The sequence below is a fragment of the Mizuhopecten yessoensis genome, unplaced genomic scaffold, assembly GCF_002113885.1.
Source record: "Mizuhopecten yessoensis strain PY_sf001 unplaced genomic scaffold, ASM211388v2 scaffold10227, whole genome shotgun sequence".
In the NCBI taxonomy this organism is placed as follows: Eukaryota; Metazoa; Mollusca; class Bivalvia; order Pectinida; family Pectinidae; genus Mizuhopecten; species Mizuhopecten yessoensis.
Window position 1 is genome coordinate 220,312 of NW_018408441.1, and position 10,991 is coordinate 231,302.

The following is a 10,991-nucleotide window of genomic DNA, read 5'->3' on the forward strand; positions in this document are numbered from 1 at the left end:
ACTATTAAAATATAGGTTTCCTCACTCCCGACTCATTGTATAAACACGCCAGGAGATGTTAAACTATTTTGGTTACCCACTAGTTGGTAACAACCTGGATGATTTCAACCATCTTTCTTTTAATTATGACATCAAGTAACAATGCTTTGTGATGTCATCTTCCATTGTGACGTCATAGTTCATAGCCATTGATTGCCCATTCAGAAACAGTAATAATGTACAGATTCATTCCTCAGAGAAACATGGTTTTCTAGATATATATAGTATCTGAATGTTGTGGGAGAAAACGATCCCCAAACTTCTGACGGTTGGTTATCATGTTTATTTAACTCTCGTTAGTTACTTTTCAAATTGTATAAAGACACGAGGTATGATTACCAACCATCACTCTTTGGGGAACCTCGATATCTCTTGGTGTGGCCGAGTATTGCATACTGAAATTGGGTTTGTACCTCCCTGTGTACATACAATTATGGCCCTTTGCTCACTTGTACCTCCCTGTGTACAATTATGGCCCTCACTGCACATCATATTGTCCTCCATGGGAGATCTCATATATTCTTGTGACCTACAGTTAACAAAACTATTTTTTTTACTAGTGACCTCCCTGGATGATGGAGCTTCACATGCTAAAATTGGGTCCTCTGTTCCACTCTGTACAGTATTATGGACTTTTGTTCATTTTATGATAAACAATTTGTCAGGAGGAAGATTGAATGCAATGTTTTTCCTTGCTATATACAGATGATAAAGAAAATATAAGATTTCTTAATAACATAACTTTAATGATTACAGAATACAATGAAGCAAGCTTTCCACATTCTTGAGGTACATAAATATATGTGTAAAGCAGAAAAAAAGGACTGAAATAACAAATTGCTTATCTCTGTAGGTAATACTATACAGTATCTGAACTGACTTTCTATGAACATTTTCATTTCATGAAGAATGCACTTTTCCCGAAAGAGCTACTTGTCACAAAAAATGGCATATTGAAACAACACAATGTCCTTTTAGTATACAGGTCCAAATAGGAAAGCAGCAAAACAATGGTTTTCATACTTGACATCATGATGATGATAGAAAAAATATACTGTCAATAAGTTGAGCACGCATATTTTGTCACTTAGTTGAGCACGTGTTGGTCTATAGAGAACCACTGTGGACTGAGGATTTCTGGAACGTTCCAATACTACATAGGATGTATTCCCTGCAAAACAAAGTAAAAGTTATTTCATTTAAAACATAAATCATTACGTATGTTTGACAGGAAAGTATTCAAATTTAACCAAAGTAATGGTGACTTCTAGAGTCTATCACATTTAGGTGTGGGGGATAGGGAGATTCTAACCAAGGGTTTAGAACTTAGGTCAGAACTGGGGGTTTGCTGAGGTTTGAGACTAAATTCTTCTCCCTAGAGTAGATAACTTCCTACCTTCAATACACTACCTACATGATGAATGGTTCATTTTGTCTCGTCGCTTAACCAGGATTTTGGTAAAAAAAACCACCAACCATGACATTGTGAATGAAATCAACAAATATACACTGTAGTAGTTTTTCTAGAAACCATACAAATTAACCAAGAACCTATTTGGAAAGAATATTGTTTTTATGCACCTGTCTCCACAGGAAATGTTAACATTTCTTCATAGAAACTCCCCCATATCTATCTCACAGGGGTGATGATTTTTTTCACTTACGGTTAGATAGTTTTAATATCAAGAAACACTAGGCTTACCTTGCTTTCTCTGCCATTTTGTTTGCAGTCCAGCGAGGGCTGTATGGGTAGTCATTGTACGTCTCGGTGTATGGCTTGCCTTTGGACTCGTGGTAGATTGACTGGAAAGTAAAGATGGGAGGCTCCTGGGGGAAGAATGAGGGCAGCTCCACTGCAAACAGAACAATACATTATCTGAGAGTCAGTAATTATGTACATATACTGTTATTGTAACAGTGAGCACAAAGTCAGTCTATAATGTTGTTCTGTTGAACCACTAGTAAGCTTGGATAGGTACATGACTTAAAATTTCTCAAACTGGCTATGAATGCCCCCACACCCATCTAAAATTAGTTTCATTGGTAACATCCTTATATAGATTAGTAATATCAACTCTAACCATGGCACCCTGAAATCTGAACTATTGTTAACCCTTTCACCCCTATGTAACTTTAGTAGACTTTACCATACATTGATATGGATGAGTCCATTATGGTTTACAGTGGTGAAAGGGTTAAGGTACAATGTATCATCACACTTCTTTAATTCAGTCAGAAAATTAATACATCTTCCTTGCATTCATTTTTGTGAAGTTTGTGAAATATAGTCACTACAGCGTGGCAAAATCTAATATATTTTTTTTTTTACTTTTAAATCTAATGGTGACCATTGCCAAGACCTCGGCATATCGCATTCTGAAACATGAAACTTCATCCCAGGATGGCAAGACACATGTATTCTCATAAAAAAATTGGTGAATAAAATTTGATCAAAAGCACTACAAAGTGAATCAGTTTACTTTTCTATTAATAGTAACAGTGACCTTAGCCTTGACTTGGAGACCATGAAACGTTAACTCTATCAAAGTTATTCTTATACCTGACTTGTATTGTTTTCCTGTTTTATTAGTGAAATGACATAACACTGCTTTGATGCCATCCATTTCTGTACTTCAAAACACTAATATCCACACTCTCTACCATTTTTTCTATGGTCATCACATATACCAAAATGGCGAGGGCATGACAAGTGTCATGAGTTATTATATCATAGCTCCATTGTCTTTAATTAACAATCATTATGGCTAACAATCGTTATCAAACAAGGGGCTAACATATTTTACATTTTTAACATGAGTTGTGCTGAACTTACCATAAAGTATGAAGAAGAAATCATTCCATTCAAAAAGAAATGAAATCCTAGTAAATACTTCTGCGTCATATTCCAACACTGATCTGAAAATATGTATGAATTAAACACTTGACAAGAATATAGCAACATACATGAAAATCTGTATAGCAGTAGGTGTTTTGTACATCTCCAGTCAACTAAAGTTTATCATACTTCTAGCCAACAGAAATTTATCATACTTCTAGCCAATAGAAGTTTATCATACTTTTAGCCAATAGAAGTTTATCATACTTCTAGCCAATAGAAATTTATCATACATCTAGCCTATAGAAGTTTATCATACTTTTAGCCAATAGAGGTTTATCATACTTCTAGCCGATATAAATTTATCATACTTCTAGCCACCAGAAATTTATCATCCTTCTAGCCAATAGAAGTTTATGATACTTCTAGCCAATAGAAGATTATCATACTTCTAGCCAATTGAAGTTTATCATACTTCTATCCAATAATAATTTATTATACTTCTAGCCAATAGAAATTATTATACTTCTAGCCAATAGAAATGAATCATACTTCTAGCCAATAAAAATTTATTATACTTCTAGCCAATAGAAGTTTATGATACTTCTAGCCAATAGAAATTATTATACTTCTAGCCAATAGAATTTTATCATACTTCTAGCCGATATAAATTTATCATACTTCTAGCCACCAGAAATTTATCATCCTTCTAGCCAATAGAAATTATTATACTTCTAGCCAATAGAAATTATTATACTTCTAGCCAATAGAAATCTATCATACTACTAGCCAATAGAAGATTATCATACTTCTAGCCAACAGAAATTTATCATACTCCTAGCCAATAGAAGTTTATGATACTTCTAGCCAATAGAAATTATTATACTTCTAGCCAATAGAAGTTTATCATACTTCTAGCCAATTGAAGTTTATCATACTTCAAGCCAATAGAAATTTATCGAAAGTGAAAAAACATACCAGGTAGATATAAGAAATTTGTGTAACCAGTTTTAACTAAATCCTGAATAATCAGAAACCTGTGAAAGTTAAGAACTTCAACAAGTATTTGACCTGGTATCTGCAAACTGTGTATCTGAACAAATGTTTTAGTCCTTGTGGTGTTCTGTTTGACTGGTTTTGACTGTTTTATTTTACGCAAATACTATGTACAGTGTAATAAAAGATCTGGGTTTAATCAGAATGGTTTTTTCTCTATATGTTTTCATTGGGTAGTCATAATTCTGCTATATACAGTTATGCAACTGATATGAAGAAGTTTTATTATAAAAACAATCAACTTTTGCATGTTTTTCTTTTCTCACGTTTCTTAAAAGATTGATAAATGAAAACACTGAAATTTGAAATATCATCAATACTGAAGTCAGTAATGCTCACCTGCCAAAGGTACTGAGAAAGGCAGCTATGTACTCTTTCTTCTTCTCGTGAACATTTGATATCTGGTCCACCTAAGTATATATAACACAGACTGTAATTACATAATTTAGACTGATATGTATTAAGTGACAATAACATGTAATACACGTACATGTGTAAGGATAAAAATGATTTTGGACATTTTCAGTCAACACCACATCGAGAATGTTTGTGTTTATGTTCATACTTGTAGATTTTCTAAATTCTGAAAAGATAAGTGATCAGACGATGAATCATGGATAAGTATTACCAATCAATCAATCTCCAACAAAAGTTATTCATTTATATGAATCCATGTGAATAAAATGAGTCCCTGATAACCAGAATCTTTATCTTGGTTTATAAAGGTTCCCATCAATTTAAAACTATCTGGTTTTATTGAAGTTTCCTTCAACCTGAAACCTTGTCTTGTTTTCCTATTATCAGAAATTTTACCTTGTTCTGTAAAAGTTCACAGACATTTGGAACATAATCCAGCAGACAGCCACCACTGGGATAGGGAGGAATCCTCAGGTTAGCCGACCCTCCAAGGGCACTGGGAAACACAGGTACAATCGTATTTATGGTTTATTGACTACATCAGAAATTATAAGTAGTGGTTCGTGATAGGGATATTTCCTGTTTTTTTGTCCCATCTTTACCTCACATAGATTATGGTATACCCCTCACCACAACCATTCCCCCTAACTCCCCCACTTTGCCCTTGATCTTTGACCCTTTAACCTTGACGGATGATCCCCAAAAACAAATCAGCTATAGAACTTGATATTAACATACTTATAACTACTATGGATGAATGCACACCCTGTACAGACGCACTGACAAAGCAATTACTATATAACCCCCATTACTGGTAATGATGTTATTTGGGTTATAAAAAAGAAACCCTAATGAACAAATGAAATGGACAGATGTTTGGCGTCGGGTGTTGATTGTACTGTTATTTTTTTTATTTCAGGAGACGGGTACACTTTAGGCTGTGGGTGGGTTAATTATCAATGTTTTGGAGGAGGACTTACTTTTCTACTCTGCGTGTTTGGGGAGGGTATTTTCCTACTTTAGGTGAGAGGTGCATTGACAGTTTAATCTGTGAAATTGGAAGGGGAGCAGGGTAGGAACTTACCACTGGTAACTTGTTTACTGAAGGTGCGTGGTGTATTGAGACTTTTTGCTGTGTAGTGGGTAGGTACTAACCCCTGGTAACTTTTTTACTGAAGGTGTGAGGTGTATTGAGGCTTTCTGCTGTGTAGTGGGTAGGTATTTACCCCTGGTAACTTTTGTACTGAAGGTGCGAGGTGCATTGAGACTTCCTGCTGTGTAGTGGGTAGGTACTTACCACTGGTAACTTTTCTACTGAAGGTGCGAGGTGCATTGAGACTTTCTGCTGTGTAGTGGGTAGGTACTTACCCCTGATAACTTTTTTACTGAAGGTGTGAGGTGTATTGAGGCTTTCTGCTGTGTAGTGGGTAGGTATTAACCCCTGGTAACTTTTGTACTGAAGGTGCGAGGTGCATTGAGACTTCCTGCTGTGAAGTGGGTAGGTACTTACCCCTGGTAACTTTTCTCCTGAAGGTGCGAGGTGCATTGAGACTTCCTGCTGTGTAGTGGGTAGGTACTTACCCCTGATAACTTTTCTACTGAAGGTGCGAGGTGCATTGAGTCTTCCTGCTGTGTAGTGGGTAGGTACTTACCCCTGCTAACTTTTCTACTGAAGGTGCGAGGTGCATTGAGACTTCCTGCTGTGTAGTGGGTAGGTACTTACCCCTGATAACTTTTCTACTGAAGGTGCGAGGTGCATTGAGACTTTCTGCTGTGTAGTGGGTAGGTACTTACCCCTGGTAACCTTTCTACTAAAGGTGTGAGGTGCATTGAGACTTTCTGCGCTGTGAAGTGGGTAGGTACTTACCCCTGGTAACTTTTCTACTGAAGGTGCGAGGTAAGTTTCAGAAGAAGGATTACTTGTTTCCCTCTTTTAAGTACAAATTTATGTGGAGTAGGGTGACCTACATTTTAACAATAGTGAGAGGTAAGTTCTGGGAGGGGGAGGTTGCCTACATTTCTACTTGAGATACGAGGTAAGTTGTAGTAGGAGGGTTACTTACTTTTCTACTCTAGGTGAGAGGAACAGTTGTAGTAGGAGGGTTACTTACTTTTCTACTCTAGGTGAGAGGTAAGTTGTGGTAGGAGGGTTACTTACTTTTCTACTCTAGGTGAGAGGTACAGTTGGGGACTTATCCGTGAAGTGTTGGGGGAGGGGAAGTTGACTAGTAAAACGGCTGAGTCCTCTCCAGGATTGTCCTGTAACAAACAGTGTATATCAACACCATTCTTTATCTAATTAAAAATCTGATCTCTCATTGCACATGTGTTTCTGTACTTTTCGGTGTACAAAGAAGTACAATTTCTGTCATATTTGGTAATTAATTTGTCAGTTCTGAAGAACGAAAAAGCACAAGCTGTTGAAACTAGGTGTCTTTCTGAAGTTATGAATTATGATTTACTTACAGTTATCACATGACCAAAATGTCAAAAGAGAGCTTATGTTTTAATCTTCATCCCCTCTCAAGTTACTTACTACTAATATAAACTTCAATACCAGGATCGGGTTCCTATAAATTTACCAGATCTTTTTTCTTAAAATTCATCATTATTAATGATGAATGTTAATTACCTGATCTGAATAGTTGTTTGGATTTGATAATTGATTATAAGGATTAAACACTAATTACATGGACTCACCTTGGTTAGGTAAGCTGGGATCTTTGTAAAATCTACTGACATTTTGACCAGAAACACGACTGGACCAACCTTGGCCTGAAAGTAATTCAAAATGTTATTAATCTACACAACAAGATTAGTCCACTGCATCGGCGTACCAAGCTTTGAAGGCAATGACACCTTTAGTCAATTTCAAGAAATATACACTAAAGAATGTAGTTTCCAAAAAAAACAAACATTGATGAAACAAATTCAAAAGGGCAATTGATGTAGGGAAATTGATAGTCTTAAAATAACAAATAAGCAACATCAAAATTGGGGAACAATGTTACTGCTGTCATCCAATCTCATATCAGACAATGGCCTCCATCTCTACAAGAGGGAGATAAGTTAAGCTTTAGTAAAATGCAGCTGGGAAATTATAGAAAATTAGGGGCTAGGATCCTCAAACCACTGCCAAAATCTGTAACTTGTACTAGAAACAGGTTTTTCTGGCATTAATATAGCTTTAGTAAATCATTTCTGAAAAGAAAACCATACCTTGCGGGATATAAATGAAAAATAATACAGATGAAATAAACAAAATATAATCGCCAACAGGGTTCTAAGTGTAAAAATTGGGCGGGCTTGACTGGGACTCAAACCTAGGATTTAAGAATATTATACTATCGCTATTGTATTACCGATTGAGCTTCCTGGTCAAAGGAAGTGTCCTGGTCAAACTGTGCTACAGTTATATCCAAGCAGAAATTAAGGGGAGGTTACTGTACATAGGAAACCCACAGTGCAGTGGGACAGGGATCCTTAACCCTTTCACTACTGTAAACCATAATGGACTCATCCCAATAAATGCATGTTAAGGGTTAAGTGATATGCCGTAGACAATCTGTTTTAATGAGACAGGGTCAAAGTTTAGATCACTGTGACCTACTTTTGGTATGTGGCACTCTGCCATCTGTTGGGGGACATATAAGAAACATTTTACACAAGACACTGATATACCATAAACATCCCTTCACTACAGTCATATAGAAAAAGACACCCACCTCAGCTTTGTGTACGAATATCTCAATGTCTTCTGGTGCTAGGTTGGCTTGGTCAATAAGAGAGGAGTACTCAAACTGAAGGCGAGAGTGGGCCTCTATCCGGCGCTGATGGTGTTCACGGTACAAGACCAACAACTCATTCAGGACATTCAGTAGACTACTGGGGTCATTGTAGTCCCAGTTCACCAAACTCTGGTAGGGATAAACATAATGTCCAATTTGATTCATCAAGTCATTCCATATATATTAAGATTACATGCTATAAAAAATATAGTGACATATATTATATGAGTGTTTTACAATATTATTTTCATTTTATTGAAAAAAGTGTAAATGCAACAAGTACAGCTATCTTAGAATTAATATACCATCAGGAAATTACTTATCATGATGAATAAAAGAAAAACGAACCTTGACATCCTCCTCATAGGGACAAAAGTCATTGTCATCTGTTGAAAAGATAAAATCTGGAGGGTCCTGGGGATAGTTACAGTCGAAAATTACATCCCCTTAAAAATAGAAAACATGGTACCAGTAAAAACATATATACAGTGTAAGGTGAAGGTGTTACCAATGACTCAACTGGATACAAATTTCTGACATGTTCCAATTCTGATTACACTAGGCATGTTCCAATTCTGATTACACTAGACATGTTCCAATTCTGATTACACTAGACATGTTCCAATTCTGATTACACTAGACATGTTCCAATTCTGATTACACTAGACATGTTCCAATTCTGATTACACTAGACATGTTCCAATTCTGATTACACTAGACAGACCGATGAAACACCACTCTACTATTTATGAAATATGTGCCATTACCAGACATTAGAGTAACCACCACTTTCACATATAATGATAACAAAAGCTTACACACATAGTGTACCAAAACACCATTCATTCTATATAGATCATATATACAGATACATAGTACAAGTAGAAACATCAGACACCCATTGCAATCTCTAGGATTACCTTGGTAGTAAACATTATTGAATGCTATTTTGTTGTAGACAATAATGTAACACTTACATTGTAGAGTAATGTAGACAATAATGTAACACTTACATTATAGACAATAATGTAACACTTACATTATAGACAATAATGTAACACTTACATTACAGACAATAATGTAACACTTACATCACAGATAATAATGTAACCCTGACATTGTAGACAATAATGTAACACTTATATTGTAGGCAATAATTTAACACTTACATTGTAGTGTCTGGCCTGCAAAGGGAAGTAGCACCTGAAATCTGTCACCATTGGGCTTCTTTGAAGTACTTAGTGACCTACAATGGAATATCAAAACTACTACCAAATTGTTATTAACAGGCATTTTTACCTTATGTTTATGCAATCAACCATGTACATAACATATGTTATATATTTGTATCTATAACTATTTTTAGAGTGAATTTTAATTGATAATTTCAGCTTTATTTTCCCAAAATCAATACAAAAATCACTTCAATCAATCACTAAAGGGAGATAATCTGTGCTTTTATAACTTACAACTTACACACATTTTACAAGTGATATTTCAATTTTAATTTGCTTTATGGTAGATCTATTAATAATTTGACAGGTTAGTGTAAAATTTCTGAAAACAATACATATTTAGCTCTTTTGTTGTGGTTAATCTTTCTTTCCCATACTAGTAGTGATAGGGACCATATCTTTTTAACATAAGTGTTTTTGCAATACCGGTATTACCGTATACTTACAAGTTACAGTGTAGATAAAAATTGTTTATAAACAAGAGATTCTTCAGGGATCATGGTGCCAACGTAAGACTTTCATAAGATCTAATTCTATGTAAGTTTGATCTTTTCCCTTAATTCTCTTCTGTTCACTAATCTGTTGGATTCATAATCTTATCAACAGAAAATGTATCTTGCAGTCACTTTTAATTAAAATTTCCATACCATTGGGTTTTGAGTGTCATTTCAAAGTGAGGCTGTTTTTCAATTATGAAATAGCAATAAACAAATTTGAAATTTAAAAAATCCAAGGTAGCTGCCTGGTTGCCATCTTGTTTTTCTGATCAGTCCAAAAATGCAGAACTATGGACAAAGGGGAATCTACATAAGAAATTTGAAAAGATCTGCAGAGTCCATTTTGAGAAATAGCTATAACAAAACTTTTATAAGGACAAACAGATGACGGATGATTCGTACGGTGATTTGATCTACCCACTATCTGATGATGGTGGTCAGGTGGCACAGCGAAAAACACACTGGCCTTTCACCAAAGCAGCTGGGGATTGATTCCTCGATCAAACATAAAGGTATGAAGTCACCTGCCTGACAACATGGGTTTTCTCTGGGTTCTCTTGTTTCCTCCTTCTTTAAGACCCATCGCATGCTAATATAACATCCAGGCCAACAAGAGTGATTTACATAAGTTGAAATAACATGTTTCGTAATTGTTGTAAACTAAATAAAGTTTATAATATTTTTGTTTATGGTTGAAATGTCATCAATCAGTACGAGTTGTCTCCCTTCTCTTTAATACACTTGCATCCATTTTTAGTCTTGTCGTCAGCTTACAAATAAAATTTACGAATTTCAAATCAGTAGTTTCCGTAGAGATTTATTTTTAATTGAGATAAACTATCACAAATAATCATTTTTTATGCAGTGAGTCATTCCAAAACAGCACTGTAGACTGTAGTAGGCCTACTGCTGTACATATCTAGCAAACATTTTAGCATACCCAGTTCTGATGTCCGATATGCGCACATGTGCACCGCATATTCCAATCTTCCCATTTCTGATCACCGTATCTATCAAATGTGTAAAACAAGGGGCAATTTTTCCAATATATTCTGTTCCCATCTTCTCAAGTTGATGTTGTCAGAGCGTCTCTTTAACCCGGATTACAAACAAATCTATTTCC

General features: G+C 35.5%; 1 protein-coding gene across 1 annotated transcript; it reads right to left on the reverse strand.

Annotated features, from left to right (window-relative positions):
• Positions 1-274: 274 nt before the first annotated feature.
• LOC110459820 (BRCA1-A complex subunit BRE-like) lies at positions 275-10,986 on the reverse strand. Its single transcript, XM_021512271.1, has 11 exons — positions 10,809-10,986; positions 9,306-9,382; positions 8,485-8,582; positions 8,074-8,265; positions 7,049-7,123; positions 6,507-6,607; positions 4,745-4,844; positions 4,271-4,341; positions 2,873-2,955; positions 1,742-1,892; positions 275-1,210 (listed from the first exon to the last, which is right to left on the reverse strand). Exons 1-11 carry the CDS (start codon positions 10,928-10,930, stop codon positions 1,147-1,149), a joined length of 1,134 nt encoding a protein of 377 aa, XP_021367946.1. The 5' UTR covers positions 10,931-10,986; the 3' UTR covers positions 275-1,146.
• Between the last annotated feature and the right edge of the window lie 5 nt (positions 10,987-10,991).

Bases quoted from the DNA above. Each gene is read 5' to 3' on its own strand.
- LOC110459820 (XM_021512271.1), bottom strand. From the start codon at position 10,930: ATGGGAACAGAATATATTGGAAAAATTGCCCCTTGTTTTACACATTTG. The intron at 8,583-9,305 runs GTAAGTGTTAAA...TCTATTTTTAAG, and splicing joins TGCAGGCCAGACACTACAAT to GGGATGTAATTTTCGACTGT. The intron at 2,956-4,270 runs GTGAGCATTACT...ACATATTTTCAG, and splicing joins TTTCTCAGTACCTTTGGCAG to ATCAGTGTTGGAATATGACG.